Genomic DNA, 21894 nt, shown 5'->3' with positions numbered 1-21894 from the left:
CTATCGCGCCATCGCGAAGGTGGGAGTGAAAACAGAGAGAACGAGGTGCATAGGTGGAGGGTTTCAGACCACCGTGCAATAGAGGCAGTAATGTGCCTCATTGCACATTAGTGGTCAAAAGTGCCCCTTATGGCATAAATAAAGCTGAAACCATAGAGTAAACTGCTATGTGGAAAAGCCGTGTCTTTTCTTTCAAGCCAAACCTAAGCATAGCCATACAGATAGCTCTCTCGTAGCTCCGGGTTTAACCACAAGCTAAACGGCAGCTAATTTATTTTTTATTTATTTTTCAGAAGAGGTGCAAAAATTTTGCGGGGCATTCATTACACGGTGTACCCTGACAACCAAAAAATGAGTGTATTGTTATGCACTCCGGGAATTGGCAAGTGTGTGCAGTGCATGCATATCCGAAACACGCTGCGTTTACACCCTTTCTAATAAGGGCCCTAGGCACTGTCATGTCATTTTCTTGGCTGTCATGTGCACCTTGCACTAGTGACAGTACGGTGACAGAAACGATTTCCTACAATTCAAAGACAACTAAATGCAACCAAGGTTTTAGAAAAGAAGTGATGTCCTAGCCTAGTAATAGCCTAGTCTATAGTATTTGTTTTCTTCTCCAAACTTTGTTAATTAGTAAATACTAATTAGCTAAGCTCATAGTTATTGGCTTTAGGAACATAGGGTCAGTTTGGAAGTTTTGGATTGTCTTGAACTACAGCTGCTAAAATGTTTACACCAAGCTTCCATTTATGCAAAGTAGATTTTTTTTTTTTTTCATTGTCCTTAAAAGATTGCACCCGTAAAAGAATACTAGTTGCATGTGGCATTGGTGGTACTTTAGTGCCCTAGAACGCGACTCAGGGGAAGATAGCCTACTTTTCTCTGGGGAACATGGTGGGTCTTTGCATGTACACTGGGGGAGAGACATTTGCCGGCAGCTGGTCATGTGAGAGTTCTCTTTGGAGGCCAGTAAGCAAGGCTGCGCAAACAGTACCTTGGTGTAAGCATTTTAGCTAGCTCTATTTGAAGAGGACCGAGAACTTTTGCATTGGCACTTTGCCCCTCGATCCAGTAATTAAAACAGTTGGTTTGCTTAGTCTTCACTAAATGACAGACTTTGGAGAATGAAAAAAAAAATACTGCAGTGTAGGTCATGCAATTCTCAACAATCGTCAGTTGGTTTCACTGGGGCTATGGACCGGTCTTTGTTTAAAAGCTTGGCTGCATTTATTTGAGACATTTGGTTCTTCATGGCCTTGTTAGAATGCACTGATGGAAAGCAGGTCTCTCAGAAGAAGGCAGCAGAGCAGGTAACAAAACAAAACATAAGAAGCACACACAAACACAAGGAAGCATTGTCCGGTGTTTGTGTGTGCTTCTTATGTTTTGTTTTGTTACCTGCTCTGCTGCCTTCTTCCAAGAGATGTGTGACCAACTAGCTCAACGTTCAACTCTATTATGGAAAGCAGGGCCACATGCTCCTGTTGACTTGAAAGTACCATCTATTCAAGACAATAGAGCTTCAATTGCATTGCTCTTGTTGTCCAGTGGCTCCGTCTCTGGACAAGACTGCCCTGAAGGACATCAAGGTGCGGGCCGGACGGCCCATCAACTTCACGGTGCCCATCAAGGGCGAGCCTGCCCCAACTGTGAAATGGCAGATTCAGGATAAGCCGGTGCACGATAGCCGTATTGAAGTCACCAGCACTGCCAACCAGACCATGTTGGACATTGCGTCCTCCGTGCGTTCTGACTCAGGCAAATACACCCTGGTCCTGGAGAACACCTACGGCAAGACATCGGCCTCCGCTAAAGTGACTGTGCTTGGTGAGCTTGCTCGTCTCTGTCACATCTGTAGCGTAAATGCTCCTCTGTCATCAACTCCACCCTGCTGTGCTGCCCAACTAAATGTTTTGTTAAACTTTTTATGCCGTCATAGTACTGATCACAAAGCAGGGAATGCTTTCACTACAAGTGACCAGTGATATGCGGCTCGTACTGGAGGGACTGATTCAATTGCAAGCACAGCTTTGCATCATCATCATCATCAGCCTGACTATACCCACTGCAGGGCAAAGGCCTCTCCCATATTTCTCCACTTAACCCGGTTCTGTGCTAGTTGCATCCACTTGACCCCTGCGAACTTCTTAATCTCATCCGCCCACCGAACTTTCTGCCGCCCCCTGCTACACTTTCCTTCCCTTGGAATCCAGTTTGTTACCCTCGGCGACCATCGGTTATCCTCTCTTCGCACTACATGTCCTGTCCATGTCCATTTCTTCTTAATTTCCACTAGAATGTCGGTAACTTGAGTTATTTCTCTGACCCACTGTGCACGCTTCCTATCTTAATGTTACCCCTACCATTTTTCATTCCATAGCCCTCTGGGTTGTCCTCAACTTAAGTAGAACTCTCTTGGTTAGCCTCCACGTTTCAGCCCCATAGGTGAGTATAGGCAAAATGCAACTGTTGTATACTTTCCTCTTGAGCGATACCGGTAAGCTGCTAGTCATAATCTGCGAGTGCTTGCCAAATGCGCTCTATCCCAATCTTATTATTCTTGTTATTTCCTTTTCATGGTCCGGATCTGCGGTTACTACCTGTCCTAAGTAGACATATTCGCCTACTACTTGCAGTGCTTCGCTACCTAATGTAAACTCCTGTTCCTTCCCGAGGCTGTTGGCTGTTGAACATTACCTTAGTCTTCTGCATATTGATTTTCAAGCCTACCTTTCTACTTTTCCTGTCTAGGTCATCAATCATTATTTGCAGTTCATCCCCCGAGTTGCTTAGCAAGGCAATGTCATCAGCAAATTGCAGATTACTGAGGTATTCTCCATCTACCCTTATCCCTAACTGCTCCCATTCCAAGTCTCTGAATACCTCCTCTAAGCAAGCTGTGAATAGTACTGGGGAGATTGTGTCTCCTTGCCTAACACCTTTCTTTATGGGAATTTTGTTACTTTCTTTATGCAGAACTATGGTTGCTGTGCAGCCGCTATATATATCTTCCAGCACTTTCACGTACGGCTTTGCATTATTCCTTATATGTGTTACGCAGCGTCAACATGCAGCTGGTGATAATAGTACACTTTGCAGGAGCCTTTATGTAGACACCTAAAGGCAACATAGAAAGGAGTCTGAGTGTGTTCTGTTCACTGCTAGAGCTTTTATTAGACCTGGTAGTACATACATGCGTGGGCAGCTAGCAGGGCCTGGGTTCCCTCCATAATGTTTGGGACAGTTGTCCAAGTTCTGTGCAGTATGAAGCTTTTCTTCTGTCAACTGGTCCAGTGTGTGCAGCTTAGAGGTTTTCATGCTCTGTCTTTATAAGGCCTTTTTGAACGCTTGCAACTACAAAAGCTGTTGACTGGTCACAACAGAAGCCGCATTGGCTTATTAGTAGGAACAGAAACATGTTTCTTATTTGCATAAATTTGCCACACTTTCAGACCGGCCATCACCTCCGCAAGGCCCGTTGGGTATTGCGGAAGTGACCAAGAACTCAGCCACCATCACGTGGAAGGCTCCCGAAGACGATGGTGGCGCCCCCATTAGGCACTACATGATTGAAAAGATGGACACATCTCGTGGCACATGGGTCGAGGCTGGCACCACACCCAACCTCACTTTCAAGGTGCCCAAGCTGGTGCACAAGAAGAGCTACCAGTTCCGGGTGAAGGCTGTCAACGAGATCGGCGAGTCGGAGCCACTCGAGAAGACCGAGCCCATCATTGCCAAGGACCAGTTTGGTAAGTGCAGCCAGCCCTGTAACATTTGGACGCATAATCGCTACATAGATTTTTTTTTTTTTTTTTGCATGAGGAATGTTTATCTAAGCTTTTAGTTTCATAATTACTTACTAGGCCTCATCCTGTCTATATTTTTTTCTTGAATATATATGCAAAAATGTGGTGCTGAGCATGGCCTTGCTAATGCTAAACATTGTTCATTGCATCTTATGTGAAGAGTAGCAAGAAATTTGACCATACTGTCATATTAGCCTGCACGCTGTCTCTGTCTTCGTCCCTTAAAAGCATAATCTTCAGAGCTGTTAGTCTTCCAGGTTGCAGGTTGCTGCATTGATAAACCATAGATTATGTCACATAACAAAGAAGAATGTACAAGCTTAGATGATGCAAGTGCCAATGAATAAACATTTACATTTTTGTTCTTGAGTGCAGTTATAGCATATCTCAGTGGTGGCCGGTGTTGCATTTCAGAGCCGTCGAGCCAGCCAGGCCGCCCCAAGATTACGGACTGGGACAAGGACCACGTGGACCTGGAATGGAAGCCCCCCAGTGACGATGGTGGCTGCCCTATCAAGAGCTACATTATCCAGAAGAAGGAGCGTGGCTCACCCCTCTGGACCAAGGCCAAGGAGGTGCCGGCGTCACAGACCAAGGCCACCGTGCCCGATCTCAGGGAGAACCAGGACTACGAGTTCAGGGTCATTGCAGTCAACGCGGGAGGCGAGAGCGAGCCCTCCGAGCCATCAGACCTCGTCACATGCAAGCCGAGATTCTGTGAGTTTAATTAGAAAGTGAATCTTATAAGCCTTGAAGTCCTGACCACAGCACCTTATGTAGACTCAGTGCGAGACCCAATTGAGGAATGCAGTCACTGGTCGTATGTTTACCAAAATTTGCATTTCGGGGCAAAAAATAGTGGGTGTGAAAGTATGTCTGTTAGTGTGAGGGTTTGCCAGACGCACTTCCCTTTTTAGTCAAAGGGTAATATTCTTGACTGTGCGTGAGCAATTTAGGGGTTGGGAAAGAATTTTACGCTTTTCTGTTTGTTCCACAAATGAAAAAACAGACTCCCAGAATCAAGGTTTCAGTTGAAGTGGTGGTCGCGGTTTGAGATGGTGAAATACTGTACTGAACAAGTTTTAATCTCTTTCTATTATATTTTACTCCACGTTTGTCACTTGTAGTGCATTCTTCCCAGTGGAAAGTACTGACACAAACCATATTAGGTTTTATGGATTGATTCATAGAGAGGCACTACATCATGGCAGAGACCAATAGCTAATTTGTGTCTTTTGTGGATGATTCTCTACCAGTGGCCCCCAAGATTGTAAGCCCCATGAAAGAAGTGAAGGTCAAGATTGGTCAGACTCTGCACCTGGACATCAAGTTCATTGGTGCTCCTCCACCAACCGTTTCGTGGATGGTCGATGGCAAGCCATTGATTGCGGATGACCGTGTCACCATATCCAACTTTGATGACTACACCATTATCAACACTGTTGACACAAAGCGGTCTGATGGTGGAGCCTACACTCTGCACCTCAAGAATGATAGTGGCGAGGACAGTGGAACCTTGCCTGTGGTCATTCTGGGTAAGTCTTTCCTTTATGTCTTGCTTATCAAAGTGGTTCTGAGCCTTGCTGTCCTTGATCAGTGTGGTAGGCATCCGCCCTCTGCTGCCCCTTAGCACTTGAGCATGTGCGGAAAAACTGAACCCTCGGCACACTATAAAAGTTTGTCGTTACCGCGTTGCTCCATTTCGTACTGTCGCAGCGCATTCCTCGGCAACACACCATGATCTTGCTTGGTGGTAACATGCTTGGTGGTAACATAATTAGTTCCTATGGTAAAAGCAGGGAACTTGGCAGTGTACCAGCACCCTTGACAGGAGTACCTGCGGTGGTTTGGCTTGTCCATGCAGTAGCCTAAACCGGGTTTTCAGTATGTTTGCCTTATCCTGCCATGATTGGGGTGGGTACAACACATACTGGAAAAAGCGTCCGACGAGTTGGCTTTTCACCGCATGCACAGTGTGTGCTGCTGCAAACGAATACAGGAAAACAGAGAGGAAGGGGAGAGAGAATTGCTTCTGCACACTCGTGGAGGAAAGTAATAATGTGTGCACTCTTGCGCTTCACTCTTCCACATTGTTCCCCTCTCCTCAATGCCACGGCTGCATTCGCTGCCTCTGCTCCATACCGGCCGCTGCCAAACTGTTTCCCGCTTATTCCTTCATGTGCTGCCGTGCGCCAAACAATCATGACAGATACGTGCGTCATTGGGGCATACTTTCCAGAGCATGACGCTGCTCTAAACCAGCCATCACCGAGCCGGCTCTCTCTTGTTTCTTCCACACGTGGCTGGCAAACACTGCGCGGCAAACGACTGGGGGTGATGCGGTAGTCTTTGAGGAAGGTGCACCTTTAGTACATAGTGCAGAGCTATTGAATGACCAGTGAAATTTGAGTTAGATATACGATGCAACTTTTCTATACTTTTACATAAGATTTTCGAAGGGGTAATCTGTGAACTCAATGTAGCCTAAATTCGACTGTATTAGTATTCAATTCTTAAAAGGCCCAAGAAATGTGCAAGCTACTATCATCCTTCTACTCTTTTGTTTTTTGTGCACATTGTTTGCTTACTTTATGAATTTTTAACTAAGGTGGCTAAGGAATTTTTAACGTTTTGTTTTAACTAAAGTGGCTTTGCTATCGTCCTTGCTTTTCACATCTTTAAGTCTAAAACAACAAACCTGTGATTCGTTTACGTCATTTACATTCCTATGTTCATGGAGAATACAAATAAGGTGCATGCAACATTTTGTTTAAATATTGGGAAAATGAGGTTCTGATAACCAACAATATTTCATTGTTTTACAGACAAGCCAAACCCTCCGGAAGGACCTCTGAATGTCGACGAAGTGGACAAAGACCATGTGAAGCTTTCTTGGAAGCCACCCAAGGACACCGGAGGAAGTGATATCACGTGAGTTGTTCATTGACCGAGAAAATAGAGAGGTGCATTATAAAATAGCTAGTGTGCTACTCTCGTCAAATGTTCTGCATTAGTATAGATGCCTGTGTAAATGCAAATATGCCAAAAAAATATATAGTGGATGGTAGAACTTCGGCATTTACAGAAATATATCTAGCTCTGCCAGAAAAGGGAGCGCTGGTTGTGAAACAAATTCGACTAGATATATTAGCTTACACTCGTAGAATTTAATTGTTTGCCTTTTCTCATTGAGAACGTGAGTGACATAGTTATAGTCATCAATAATTTATTTTTATTAATGTCTTGTAGCATGGTCCTTGCAAGACCTCAAGAGAAATGCATTTCATAGGCATGCCAAAGCGGGTTCTTTCTGCGTGGTCGTAGTCAAGTCGCACAGCCGCAGCTTTGTTCTTCTTCAGTGGTTATGTGATCGAGAAGCGGGACAAGACCCATGGAGGCCAGTGGGTGCCTGCGGTTTCGTTCGTGCCCCCGACTGCCACCGATGCCACCGTGCCCAAGCTTATTGAAGGAACTGCCTACGAGTTCCGGGTCATGGCTGAGAATGCACAGGGCTTGTCCGAGCCACTCACGACCACTCGCCCAGTCATTGCCAAGAGCCCGTATGGTAAGTTTTTGCCATCTCTTTAGCATGGCTGTTTGGTTTTGGCAAAGTTCTTTTTTTGTTTTTCTTGCATGAACATGTGTTTCGCTAGCGTAATTCATTATTATGCTCGTCTGTGTCTTGGCTGTGTTAAAAAGCTCTGTCTTTTGATTTTTGTGAACAAACATTTTTATTGTTATATCATTGTTCCCCAATACTGCCACAGCCTGCAAAGGGGCTAGCAGTATCTGTAAATGAATAAATAAATAAATGCATAAATAAATCTAGTATCATGCATGTACTTATGGGGACTGTTGACTTTGGGTGCCAGCCTCCTCAATGCACACTGTCACACTGCAGTACTCTGCTGCAGGGAAATAAAAAAGGGCCGTAAAATAGTTACATGCTGCAATTTAGAGGGAAATTCAAGAAAGGGAGCACCGTCTCTGCACAGCAGGACTAAAGTCTGGCTCACATTTTTTAATGGCACGGTCTTCACTGACTGGAGTTACTTTGTCATGATCTCTCGTGGTATATTTTTCAATATGCTTATGTTGATCCGTTCTCGTGCTTGCAAACTTCAATGCAGGTACCCCGGGCAAGCCTGGTCAGCCTGAGGCAGTGGATCACGACCGTGACTTCATCAAAATCAAGTGGGAGCCACCACGTAATGATGGCGGCTCTCCCATCACCGGCTACGACATCGAACGCAGGGACACCAAGTCTAACCGCTGGGTGCGCGTCAACAAGGAGCCCGTTCGAGTGAGTCAGCTTGGCTACATGCTCTGCTCTAAACTGGTGTAATATTTCATGCCAAACCAAAGAATTTGTCATCGCATGAATGGAGTTCTCTTGGCTTGTGCAAACATTGTTTACTTTTTTAGTTTGAAGCAAATTGAAATTGAAAGCTTTCTTTTTCTTGAACAATTCCGAAAAAAAATGCTCAAAATATCTTTTACATGCAAGTATGATACATAAAAAAAAAAAGAATGAAAGATCACATAGAAGCTCTGCTGTACTTGTCGAAGCTATGTCAAGCTTTTGCGAAAATCGGTATGAATGAAGCCAGATATAAGGTGAACTAACTTTCCATTCGTGAGCACTAGAAATTAAAGAAAAAGAGCATTTTTCTATACTTTCCTTGATTTCAGTGTCCGTTGGTTCTTTTCATAGGTATGCCATAGCGACCCCCTCGTTTCAATAATATTCTCTACTCTTTTGTAAAAATAGCCATTCAAAATTGAGGTAGTCAAAAATTGAAGAAATAGAGCTGACCTATTTATGCCATCTCAGGTTGGTTTGACAGAGACGTGGCTGTGGTGCACCTAAGGCCAGTGTGCATTTTTGCCATTCATGAATCTCCACGTATAAGGAAAAAGTCATGAATTGATGTACTTAAAGAGCAGCTGCATCACTTTTCGAGAATTTCGCGATATTCAAGGGTTCAAATCTACATAGGCTGTAGGTAATGCATGCAAAGTGTTTTTGCGCTAGCATTCAAACTGATGGCGTAATCGACGATTACATTTCGAGCTTCTCCTCACAGCAGCAAAGTTCTGCGGAGAAGTTCAGTGATGACGTCACGGACGGTACTATTTATGATGTTCGTTGTCTTCGCCCACGTACTGCTGCACGTTTTCTGAAGGTGCTAATCAACATTTCTAGGGCTTTGTTTTCGGCAGCCTTCTTTTCATTTCTGCAAACCAAGTGTGTCTATGCAGAAAACGTACCGGTACCGTCAATGACGTCATCATGCGTCGCTGCGCAGTGCAGTGAAGCCTGATAGCCGTGGCGATTTTAGTCGCTAATTGCGCCATTGTTTCAAATGCTAGCGCCAAGATTTTTCGCATGCTTTAAGTACACGTTATAATCATTCGACCGCTCGAAACTCATCGAAATCTAAAACCGGTGCACCTTCCCTTTAAGTGCCGGTAATGAAAACACGGACTGCACGTCATGAACCTGGCCCTCTTGCACTGGCTTTCAGTCTGTTGGACATGCTGTAGGTAATTCAAGGGCAAGCTGCTGGTTCTCTTGGTAGCCTCTGGGGCATGGAAGTTACCCTTAAATGCGCCAACCGCAATTTGACGCTCACCCACTCTTGTACACTGCTGAACTGTGCAGAGTGACAGCATAGCATTGAATAGGAAAGTTGCATTTTTGAACCCGTAAGAGTTTATTTTCAGCCTTGTTATTTAGCGTAGCTTGTGTGCATTTAGCTCCAAGGTTTACTAATTTAGCTTCACCTTTGCAAGCCATAGTAACACATCAAGTACATTTCTTCATTTCGAAAAACACCGACTGTTCATGACTGTGTCCCCTAGCACTAATCCACCAACCTGCACTGTGCTTCAGACACCCGAGTACACAGACAAGGATGTGACGGATGGACACCAGTACGAGTACAGGGTGGTTGCAAAGAATGCAGCTGGCCCCAGTGAGCCAAGCATGGCTTCCAAGCCCATTGCAGCCAAGCCAATGAAAGGTGAGTCCAAAGTGGTGGAGGAGGAACCTGACTCCTTGGAGTGTGTACCGAGAAAGCATTGAACCACTCTTGAAAAAAGCACGAACTGCTGATGGCACGCAAAAACTCTCTTCTTTTACCTGACCCAACTGCGGAACCTTGCCACATGTTGGGAGCTTTTTGCTACTTTTAGAATTTCACAGGCCCACAGAGGGTAATGAGTAAGTCAAAGTAGAGGCGAGGCCAGAGCTATTCACCTACAACATCTGTTTCAGCTGAAATGTGCCAGTAATGTGTAATATTTCATCCAAAAGCTACAATTCTCTGCAATATCTAGAGCAACACTAGCTGGCAAATAATATAGTAAGTATTTGAACTAACATAGTATCCAGTTGATGCAGCTGTACACATTAGCAACTGCAAGCAGATGTTGAAAGAAATGTTACTTGACCAGTGGCTTACATCAGGTTGTCCTCATCTTAATCTTCTTGGTAAATAGAATTACTTTCTATACCACCTGAAAACACTCTATACTAATACAGGATACGTGAGGTACAATATTTGAGAACACTATTCCCTACCACCATAGACACCAGCAGTCCCACCACTCTATCTATGCATGCAGCTTCTTGTTTACTGACACTTTACCTTTCACACTGAGTAGTTTAGTTTAGTTCTAGTGTTTAGTTTACGTTCCCTGGCGGTGACATGGCATCTGTGATGGAAAGGACAAAGCGTAGTCAGTGGTCAAATGCCACCTGAACACCCGATTTTCTCAGCAGGTGCAAATCATTGAGATGGCAGTCAATGAGGGCCATTGTGAAGGAGCTCCAAGTCGCAGAGTTGACTGTAAGGCTCACTCTGCTTGCAAACCTGATGTACCATTCCTACGTCATGAAGAGAAGGTAATTTATATCGAATAAAAATAAGGAGAATCATCTTCTCCAGTCCAAGCCCTTGCTAAGCAAGCTGAAAAAGCCTGGAATGCACATTCTTGTTGTGGATGTCGGCATGAACTTTGGGGCAAGGGAGACACAGAACACATCGCTGTTCTGTGTTCAGCAATGTATTCCATGTGTCTCCCTCGTCCCAAAGTTCATGCTGGCATCCACAACAAGAATCATACCAACTAGGCCAAAGGAATGCCATTTTGCTAAAGTGCGCAGCTTTCTTTTCAAATGAAGAGCACTGATGAGATGCCTACAGTGGGTCACACAAAATTTCCATTCTGTTGTCTGTGGTGGTGTTAGCCGTTGTCAGCAACAAGGGTGGCGTCATGCCACCACACTTTTTGCATGACTTTAGGTTAATGCTGCTGCATATATGGAGGTGCATGACATTGCTGTAAAGCTGTGGATAGATAGAGTTTGTTTCAAAAGGAAGATCTTGTGTCTATCAGCAACATTAGGCTCCGCCCACACCACTTGCGTTATCCAGGTGTGGCTGGCCGACAAGTTTCATGGCCACGTTACTCCTAGTTATGGCCTCCTAGTTCCTCCCGCCTAGTGTGTGCGGGGCGTTTTTCAGAGGGAGGCCAACAGACAGCCACCTAACATGAAAGACTCGCTGAAGGCTGCCATTGCTGACTTAGTGCCCAACACCTCGAAGGAACACCTGACCCGAGCGCACAGCCTTTCCAAAACTGAATTTTGTTAGTTGTTGCTGATTCATTGCATAATTTGGAAAATAATCAGTAATAGGAACAGCTCCCAAAAGGGGTATACTTAAGCTCCGCCTTTAAGGGTATGACGCAGTAGTGTAGGCTACCACCTTACATACTATAAAGCAGCTCCTGCCAAGCGTAACTTCAGGCAACCCTACATGTGCAGCCATGTCAGCTACTGCCTGCCTGCGCTAGGCTTAGGATTTTTCACTCACGCCAATGCCTGCGCCGACACTGGATTTTCGATGAAGGAGGCTTTAACACTATAGCGTTAAAATTTGTCAGATATATATGGTTCCATGCCTGAAGTCAACATGTGCTGTCAAATACCTTGCGTACCCAGTACATGCTAACACACCTGCACCACTCTCCTTTTCCACCTGCAGAGAAGCCCAAGTTGCACCTGGATGGCCTGTATGGAAAAGGCATTCGAGTGCGTGCGGGAGATCCGCTCAACATCAACATCCCGCTCACGGGTGCACCAGCTCCCGCCGTCACGTGGCTGATCAACGACAAGGAGATCCCGCCCACCAACCGCATCCGCACTGACACTGCGGATGAGGCCGTCAACCTCACCATCCCAGTGTCGCAAAGGGGCGACACTGGCAAGTACACTATCAAGGCCAAGAACATGTACGGAGAGGATTCGGCCGACATTGATGTCCTTGTCTACGGTGCGTAGTCTGGCAACACCCTTATTCTGAGGTGAGCGGTCCGCGTTGCTCATTAGCAGTTGTTTTCTTCGTGCAGATAAACCTGGGCCACCCCAGGGACCACTTGAATACCCCGAGGTGACCAGCTCGACGGTTGTACTCAAGTGGAGGAAACCAGAAGATGATGGTGGAGCTGAGATCACTGGTACGATTGCTGCTTCATTGTGTTGAATGCGCCATTTATATCCAAACTGACATAGGCTTGCAGTAGTACAAGGCAAACTGTGTTATGTGCATTTAGGTGCGCGAATTCTTAGCATTTCTTTCATTGCTTTCATTTAGTGCTTCTTTGCACAAAGCATCAGAGGAAACATTCTCGTGCTTTTTGTTGAGGGAATGCATGAGTAATGCTTTAGTTGTGAAGTCACCCATATGCAGCTGCTTCTGTTTGTGCTGTGTGCTACAGTTCTTTTCCTGTCATATTGCATGCAGCACTGCCGAGTTCGCAACCCCGAATGCATGTAATAAAAAGTTGCGAATAAATATTGGTTTTAATGCGGCCAAATGTCTCATGTTGCGTTATGTGCTTCCCCCTGTGCCAACACTTGCAGGGTACCTTGTGGAGAAGTGCGAGGTTGGGTCAGACTTCTGGCAACCAGTGCCGGGTTACTGCCCCAACACCACGTACACTGTCCGCAACCTCGAGGAAGGCAAACAGTACAAGTTCCGCGTACGGGCAGAGAACATCTACGGCATCAGTGAGCCACTAGACGGCAAGCCAGTCACTGCCAAGAACCCCTTTGGTAATGTCTTTTCTGCAGGAAGCTTCAACAATGTGTGTTTGTTCATTAATAATCATACAGTTAATTGTAACAAGCTTATTATTGCTGTTGAGTATCCTTTGGGGCTAGGTCAGGACGTTATATAAATTCAATGCGAACAAGGCTCCCTTGTGGAAGCCCAAAACGGCAGCTCTTTTTGGTTGTGTTTGGCATCAGGTTTTTTTTTTCCTTGCATTTTCTGTCATTATGTAGCAAATAGATTGACGAGCAGTTGCGTGCTTATCATTTTTGTTTTGGCTAGAGCCTTGATGCACCTTTTTTGAAAAACTGTTTTTGAGCAATTTTACTGCATCAAAATGAAGTTCTGTGTTAGCGTTCTTAGTGTTTGAACCTGTTATGCCCAGACACGCCTGACTCTCCTGGTCAGCCAAAGGTGGATGAGATTGGTCCAACCGCTGCAACCATTTCCTGGACTCCGCCCGTCAATGATGGTGGACGCCCCATCCAAGGTTAGTGCTCTCAATACTGCAGCAGCTGGTATATGTGCTACTGAGGTGTTGTTCTTCGTCTTCACATCTGTTGATTTGTTTCATGCATAACAGATCTGTGTGTTGAAAATGAACATAATGTTTGTTTTATTTTTAATATTTTATTCTATTGGTATGCGTTAATATTTGTGGCAGCTCAAGAGTTCTCATTTTGCTCACCATTAATGCTATACATATTATTTTAGTTATGTTGCTTTTTTGACTAAGACAAACTTTTTTGAAGCTAGACAACATGAAACAACATAAAAACTGTAGACTGCTGGACACACATGTACCTCGTTTATTTATTTATTTTTTTTTTTCTCTTTATTTTTCCTCCCCTAACAGGAATTGCATGTATGCCAAGTACATTGCCTCTGTTATAGGCAAGTTTCTGAATTTGTGTGCAGGCTACATTGTGGAGAAGCGTGAGCGGGGCCACCCAGAATGGGTCAAGGCCAATGCTGCTCCCACACCCGGCACCCAGTTTACAGTGCCTCACCTGACCGAGGGCAAGACATATGAGTTCCGGGTGACTGCCGTCAACGAAGGTGGCCCAGGGAAACCCAGCAAGCCGAGCATTGCCGTTGTGGCCAAGGAACCCAAGTGTGAGTGTGTGACCAATCTGCTAATTTATTTATCCTCGTTAAGAGTCCTGCTTTCTGGCTTCTGGACAAGATTCATGTTTCTTATTGGACATAGCAGTTATGCACTGAGAAGAGGAAGTGGACAGAACGAGATGCCTAGAAGAGCTGAATGTGGTTCATGTTTTACATTTATCAGTGCAAGAAAGAGCAAAGCATATGAGGCACTCGAGACAATTGCCTCTGCTATCGGTAACAAATGAAAAGCAAACAAGACAACTAAAACATGAACAGCCAGTCTTAGCTGGGGAAAGCTCAATACTAATGCTGGATAATTTCATTTCAGCAGCATGAAGACTGTCCTTTAAAAGTGCTTATGAAACTCGCATTTCCTCTGTTCGCGATTTGATGCTGGCATTTCAGTTTTCTTCTTTTGTTTTTCATTTCATGCTGATAGTACTTGCTTCCTTAGTTGCAGCCTTAATTCCTTGCACCGGTAAACATAAAAATGTAGGCACAACAATTTCCAGTTTTTCTCCTTTAATTTGGTTCACATGCCTCACCTTTAAACTTTGCAGTTGCACCCAGCGCTCCAGACACACCACGCGTGGACAAGGTCACCAAGAACTCGGTCACCCTCTCCTGGAACAAACCCACGAGCGATGGTGGCAGCAAGGTGAAGGGCTACATCATCGAGAAGAAGCCCAAGGATGCCAAGGACTGGACGCCAGTCAACATCCTGCCACACCCCGACACCACCTTCACGGTGCCCAACCTGGAAGAAGGCCAGGAGTATGAGTTCCGCGTGGTGGCCGTCAACGACATTGGCGAGAGCCCGCCAAGCAAACCCACCGGGCTTGTGCTTGTGGAGGAGCAGCCAGGTAAGAGAGAGAGTCTCACCACTAGACTTCAAAGTGAGCGCTTGAAAGCTTGCGTGGGTATAAGCTTAAGATGGTGCTGATGACTGTTTATGAATGCATCTTGAGATCTCCAGTTTGCTGAATTTTAAATGCTGAGGGCTGCTTTTAATGTATACTGGGCTGCTGATTGGACCATTGTGTTCGTGGTACTGTGCAGATGAGGCTGTCACAAAAGTATATTTGTGAAGACGCTTTGCTCATTGTGGTTCTTTTTAGAGCATTTATATTGGATGTTTTTTCTCCAGACAAGCCAAGGATCAATGCTGGTGCTGTGAAGGACATTGTAGTGAAGGCTGGCCAGGACTTCAGCATCAATGTGCCGTTCACTGGCTTCCCCAAGCCTGATGCAATCTGGTCCAAGAATGACAAGGACCTTGATGACAAAGAGCCTAGGAGGACTTACAAGGTAAGGATTTGTAGTCGCAGAAACCCATACTCATTTGCACGTTTTAGTGCACTGTAATTTTTTTCTTATATGTACTGGGGATTGGTGAAAAGAAAATAAAAGCTGCGTGTCGTCCGTTTTGTATGATGATGCTACTTAACTGGTGTGCCTCTGATGTCGTGCTGCCATCAGGTGTTAGTGTTCAATACACTTCATGCAACCTATTAATATGGTACTTTGCTAGATGAACTACGAGCGCATCTCTTTTGTGGGGAAAGCTTTACGGGACAAATACCAAGTTACAAATGCATTTGTAGCTTGTCTGATTTTTCATAAATCACTTTGTCCACACTTCCCATAGATTACGGAGGAGAATGCGAGCTTGACTGTTACTAAGGCCAAGAGGGATGACACGGGCCAGTACAAGCTCTTCCTCAAGAACAAGCATGGATTTGACACAGTCTATTGTAAAGTCACTGTGCTTGGTGAGTTCTTCGATTTCTATTGCAGTGATTACCGCCAGTGTGTATCCGAGAGTGACAATTCTGAAAAAAAATTGAGTCTGCCTCCTTGTTCAAGCATTTGTTTTAATCAAATTCCTGTGTAGATCGTCCAGCGCCACCAGAAAACCTGCGTGGTGAAGAGGTGGACGGTGATTCACTGACCCTGCGCTGGCTGCCGCCCAAAGACGATGGCGGAGCCGAGATCACCAACTACGTGGTGGAGAAGCAGGAGGAAGGTACCAAGTCATGGCACCGCATTGGCACCTACGTCGTGGGCACTGCGTTCCGGGTACGAGGGCTCATTGTTGGCCGCCGCTACAACTTCCGGGTCATGGCGGAGAACCAGTTTGGAACCAGCGACCCCGCAACAACTGCCGAGCCCATCCTCGCCAAGCTTCCATTTGGTATGACAGGGTGCTCAGGTTTTGGGCCTGAGCTGCATTATATGCTGTTTGCTTTGTGTATCACTGCACATGAAAATTTTACACCAGTATTGCTATATAGTAGTCATGGAAACATATACCACTGCACTGGAAGTGTCTTCCACTCTGCGAGCGAAGTGCTAATAGTTGGAGAAATGAAAGTGATCATGGTTGAGGACGAAAAACTCCTCTTAATGCCGCTAGGACGTGCTACTCTCAGGTCACGGAAACGGGTCTGTTAGTGTGCGACTGGCATAGCTTCAGTCAGTCCACTCTTTACTTAAGTGGCAACAGCATAGTTTGATGTTATCAGTGCATTTTGTTGCTGCACAATTACAGTAACAGGTAGCTATGGGAATGCTTGCCCCTAAGTAAATGCAAGTGCTTCACAGCTACTGACTTTAAATGCTTTTCACTTTTCCCAGACCCACCAGGGGCTCCAGGAGTGCCGCACGCTGTAGACACCTCACCTGACTCCATCACCATCTCGTGGACCAAGCCACGCAATGATGGCGGCTCGCCAATCACGGGCTACCTGGTCGAGAAGCGCAAAGTGGGTGAGCCCAAGTGGAGCCGTGTCACCCCGACACCCATTCCAGACCTGACACACAAGGTGCCGGGGCTGGTCGAGAACCAGCAGTACGAATTCCGTGTCTGCGCCATCAATGCGGCCGGGGAGTCGCCCTGGAGCAATGCGTCTGAGGGCATCTATGCAAGGCCTCCTCCGGGTAAGTGCCACTCTTTGGTTCCCCCTGGTTTGAGGCACATCAGCCTTATACCCGGGACAATGAGCTGCACAGTCGCTTCTGTAGAGTATTTAAGTCTTCTACTTCACTCTTGGCATGTGTTTACTAGCACAATGAACGCACCTTCTTTTTTTCTCCCAGAAAATTTTTGAAAGTTTGGGAATGAACCATTGTGTATGACAATGTATTGGTAAACATTTATATTTTTGACAAACTATACAACAGGTGCATTCGTTATGTCAGTGAGGCTAAGAAATACAGTATTTTGGTTCTGTACTAACATAATTTCTTTGCTCTGGTTACCTTGCACAGCTTGCCTTAATGTCTTCTTTGTCCACTTTTGCAGCTGCACCCAAGATTGATAGTGGCTTCGCCATGCGTGACATTGTCGTCCTAGCTGGTGAAGAGTTCACCATCCGGGTGCCATACAGCGGAAGTCCGGCACCAGAGGCCTCCTGGACCATAGTGAGTTCTTATCGAAGCCATCTTCAGTGCCCAGAACTCTTCTTTGATCTCCTGGTATAATATTCTTCCATCCCTGTGCTTTTCAGAATGGAAATGTTGTGCTGCCTGATGACAGGATTCACACTGAAGTTAATGTGGCGTTCACTGTGTTCCTCAACAAGAAGGCTAAGCGCGAGGACAGCGGAAAGTACACGCTGACTTTGAAGAACCCACAGGGCTCTGACAGTGCATCCTGCAAGGTTCTTGTTGTTGGTGCGTTTCTTTCTCTACTGATCTTTAGCTTTGGTATGCCAATTGTGGACAGGCGCGAAGAGAAACAAGCTGTAGGAAAGATTGAGATTTTTACCTTTCTTGCATCTTTCTGTTTTTCAGACAAACCGGGACCACCACAGGGTCCATTGGAGGCATCAGACATCACTCCTGAGACCTGCTCACTGTCATGGCGACCTCCCTTGGATGATGGTGGTAGCCCAATCACCAACTACATTGTCGAGAAACAAGATCCGAGCACCAAGGTAACCTTCTGTCTCATTTTCAAAGGAGGCGCTAAGAATTTACTTTTACAGGATCAGGAATGTAGCTGACAAATAACCGAAGAAATGTTCAAATGACCGCAGTGCACTGGTACATTAGTTGTATATATATATATATATATAGCAAGAAAACATGGACTTTGTTGCGCGTTGTCATTAGGCTGTCTGTACAAGCTGATCACATATCGAACTTTAAGGAGGCGTAACTTAGTTTCATTAGTTGTGAAGGCGGCTTAGCAAGAAACTACCTTGATATTTCGAATTTTAATTATAATTCAGCGAATACTTAATGTGTGTTCAACCTTCTTATGCAAAATAAAATTAGAACTGAACCTGAAACTAACTAAAAATCAATAAAGGAATTGTTCACTATAGGGAATACAAGCTGGAGTTTGCTCCACGAGGCCAGCGCTTGGTTTCTGGCGGAGCAGAGAGAAACTACAAAACTTACACGCAGCCGCGGCCGCGCAGCGCATGGCTGTCTGTGGAGTCTACGCAGGAGCGCGTGCACGTGGAGCAGAAGGAGAATGAGGAGGAAGGGGAACGGTCGCGTACAGACGCACGCAAAAACGGCGTTTTTTTCACTTGTAGACAAAGCCTTTCATGTAGACAAACTTGATGACTGGTCTTTATTCTGGGTCCATTACCACACCTCACTCTACTTCAGCGGTAGCAAAAGTGGTTCATATTTGAAAATTGTCATGTAACCTGTAGAGGTACACGTCATTACACTTATGCTGTTTCAGCATCCTGCTACAAAAAGAAGTTGGTCAGGGGAGATTTTTAATGAACACCCCTATTTTAAAATCGGCATGTAACCTATAAGGTGCACATCATTACACTTATGCCGTTTCAGCATCCTGCTACAAACAGAAGTTGGTCAGGGGAGATTTTTAATGAACACCCCTATTTGAAAATCGGCATGTAACCTATAGAGGTGCATGTCATTACACTTATGCCGTTTCAGCATCCTGCATAAACAGTTGGTCAGGGGAGATTTTTAATGAACACCCCTCGTATCAGTGTGACTTTGAGGGCTGAAGATAAAGGTATGCACATTTTTGCTAATCATTTTTGTGAATGGTCTGTGTACGGTCGTGCTGCGCAAAATTGCCAGGTGATGCCAGTGTAGTGAAGGAAACATCTCCAGTTTTGTTCCTAGTTAGAAAAGCGAGACTGTTGATATCTGTTTGAATCAAAATGGCAGCCTTGTGGACGCAAAATGTGGAAGCACTTTGAATTTGAGAATTGCCCCTCTGTTTCAGATCTGGACTAAGCTCTCAAGCTTTGTTCGTGGCTGTCATTATGATGTCATTGGGCTTGAACCAAACAAGAAGTACAACTTCCGGGTCAGTGCGGAGAACCAGTATGGTGTCAGCACGCCATTGGAGACTGATCGTCCCATCACTGCCAAGTTCCCATTCGGTAGGGACATAGATGTAACTTCATTGTTCAAGTCTCTTGCACAAAAGAAACACTCCACGTGTGTTTCAGGGACCTGGGTCTTGAACAAAATTTTCTTAATATTTGTGCTATGAGTATGAAATCAGCATTGCCTATGTAAATTTCTGTGCTGATTTCAGATATGTTGTTAGCTTCTTTCTACATAAATTTGTTCAGCATAAATAACCTTGGTACTTAAAATTTTCAGGAAGTTTGTAGAAGTATCTACTGACGGAAAATTGCTAAAACTGTAAGGATCTGTTTCTCAGTGTCTAAGGAACACAGTAAAACTACTTTTATAGTCCTGCCTTACTTCCAGGCAAAGTTATTTATGGAAGTTTGAATTTACAGCTTCCCAAATACAACCTCCCTCTTTCTAGAGTTTCATGCGTTTTCAAAATGTTCATGCAGAGCAGATCTTTTATAAATAGCTTCGTTGTGTTCCTTGCACAATCACAAGCCAGGTAAAAATGGAATCATTAAAATCTAATGAGTAGAAGAGCCACAATGCCACCTACAAAATGGAAGGGTAGGCAAAATTTACATCTTGAGAAAACTGAAAAAAAACGAGTTACAATGTAAAAAAAATCTGTTTAAGGGGAGACACCCTTCTTAGAACCATTTCTTTTAATTGTGGTTTGATTTGCACCAGATTTGCAACATTTGTGCATTTTTTTGTGCTCTTTCCAAAACTGCAAACTGTCAGGTAGATTAAATGTGTGAAGGAAAGCTGGTTTTTAGTTTTGAGGAAGGTGGTTTGTAAACATCAGATCTTGAGGAGAAGATTTTGATCCTTAAATAATCTAGAATCACAAAAGACTGCTATAAAGCATAATTGAGCATTCTAGGATGATTTGGAAGAAAGTTCTGGCTCGTCAAACTTGCCAAAGAAAAAGGTCATTTTGGTGATTGGGCCAAGTGATTTATTTTGATAATATTGGCAAACAGAAAAGCAGTGTTATTAGAGAACTTATGGTTTTATCTTTCTGGCAAAAAAAGAATGATAACTATAGCTGCTATAGAAGCCGAGATATCGCTTCTCCAAAATAATGACTGTGTCCAAAATTTTGAAAAATCAGCGAAAAATAGTTCTGGTATATATTTTAATTACCAAGGCTAACAGCAACTCGACAAGACTAGTTATGACTAGTTTTTGAATCCACCGCTTCCCATCAAGATAATTGCCCCTGCAAATCAGAAATGTTCACCCTTTTTTATTTTTTATTGGGAATAGGTAGCATGCACTTATCAAAGGCATCCTTATCAAGTTGTGTGGATGTCACATAAAACAGTACTTAAAACTAAAATTGAAAGCTGGCAGTGCCAGCTACCAGAACACACCGCATTTGCTATATAGTGGTTTGCCTTGTAGTGAATTTCCAAATAACAAGAATATGATTTTAAATAATTGCTTAGGATCACACAACTGAGAATGCCAACACGTAATTTTGGCGACTTTGGATGTTGTGTTGTTCATGTAATCTTTCTGGCCGTAATTTTTTTTTGTCATGCCCAAGCTGTACCAGCTCACCACTTCTTCACGTGCTGAATGAATATAAACACTCCAAGAAAGAGCGAAAACTTGGAAATGGACACTTTGTAACAGTCTTGTTTTCGCATCTATCTTGTCATTGTTTGCCAAATAGTCTGCATTACTATTAGGAGTGTATAGCAGCAAAGATGATGTCTTCTACAACAGGCTGTGCACCAGGGGGTGCTTATGCACTTTGTACTGTTGTGAGAATAACCACGAGCGGGTGCTAAGTGCAAAATGCGATCGAGATCCTGTCGATCGTTGAGCGATCGACAGGATAAAAGGGCCAAGGAAGAAAGACGGCTGGCATGAGAGCAGGCTGTGTTGGTATTGTGTTTGTGCCAGAGTTTGATAGTACAGGTCATTCTATTATTCTTAGATGTGCCAAGCCCACCGGGCCGCCCTGACATTGTGGATTATGACACAACCAGCGTGAGCCTGAGGTGGGATCGTCCTGCCAGCGATGGTGGTTCCAAGATCCAAGGCTACCAGGTCGAGTATCGTGAGCCTATAGATGGCAAGTGGCGAATCGCCACCGATGGCCTCGTCAAGGACACATCCTATACTGGTGAGAGTTAGCTTCCCCCTTTTGGTTTGCAGCTGCAAAGTTGTACAGAACAGTTGGAGCTTTTGAAGTGTCTAAGTCTCCTGCCCCCTTGCAAAGTGTAGAACATATAAGGGCTTAATTGTTTTTTGTAAAGTACTAGAAGGAAGAGAACCCAATAATAATAATAATAATAATAGTAATTGGTTCACAGGAAAGGAAACTCACAGTATCTGCCAGATTTGTTCTGTGCACGCGTAAACCGCGCTGTAAGGGAAGGGAGGAAGGCGTGAGTGAAAGCGGAGACAAAGAAAGAAGTGCCGTAGTGGAGGGCTAGGGAGTAATTTCGACCACCTTGGGATCTTTAACGTTC

The 21894-nt window shown here is 44.7% G+C and overlaps 1 protein-coding gene across 4 annotated transcripts in view; it reads left to right on the top strand.

The window, feature by feature from the left end:
• The window catches only part of bt (projectin protein bent), a 258850-nt gene that overhangs the window by 202897 nt on the left and 34059 nt on the right, over positions 1–21894 (top strand). For all 4 annotated transcript variants that reach the window (XM_084576962.1, XM_084576961.1, XM_084576964.1 and 1 more), the window contains 23 exons: positions 1552–1830; positions 3456–3755; positions 4227–4529; positions 5069–5347; positions 6638–6743; positions 7172–7377; positions 7943–8115; positions 9709–9838; positions 11867–12154; positions 12231–12338; positions 12745–12936; positions 13320–13424; positions 13853–14050; positions 14605–14907; positions 15192–15352; positions 15693–15816; positions 15939–16238; positions 16682–16984; positions 17349–17467; positions 17554–17719; positions 17840–17982; positions 19266–19425; positions 21357–21545. In XM_084576962.1, the coding sequence (XP_084433088.1) occupies positions 1552–1830; positions 3456–3755; positions 4227–4529; positions 5069–5347; positions 6638–6743; positions 7172–7377; positions 7943–8115; positions 9709–9838; positions 11867–12154; positions 12231–12338; positions 12745–12936; positions 13320–13424; positions 13853–14050; positions 14605–14907; positions 15192–15352; positions 15693–15816; positions 15939–16238; positions 16682–16984; positions 17349–17467; positions 17554–17719; positions 17840–17982; positions 19266–19425; positions 21357–21545 (4635 nt within the window). The remainder of the gene's footprint in view (positions 1–1551; positions 1831–3455; positions 3756–4226; positions 4530–5068; positions 5348–6637; positions 6744–7171; positions 7378–7942; positions 8116–9708; positions 9839–11866; positions 12155–12230; positions 12339–12744; positions 12937–13319; positions 13425–13852; positions 14051–14604; positions 14908–15191; positions 15353–15692; positions 15817–15938; positions 16239–16681; positions 16985–17348; positions 17468–17553; positions 17720–17839; positions 17983–19265; positions 19426–21356; positions 21546–21894) is intronic.

This window comes from Amblyomma maculatum, chromosome 8, assembly GCF_055883805.1.
Source record: "Amblyomma maculatum isolate TAMU_Amacu chromosome 8, ASM5588380v1, whole genome shotgun sequence".
NCBI lineage: Eukaryota > Metazoa > Arthropoda > Arachnida > Ixodida > Ixodidae > Amblyomma > Amblyomma maculatum.
Note: the sequence above shows the minus strand (reverse complement) of the source record. Positions and strands in the feature narration are given on the sequence as shown.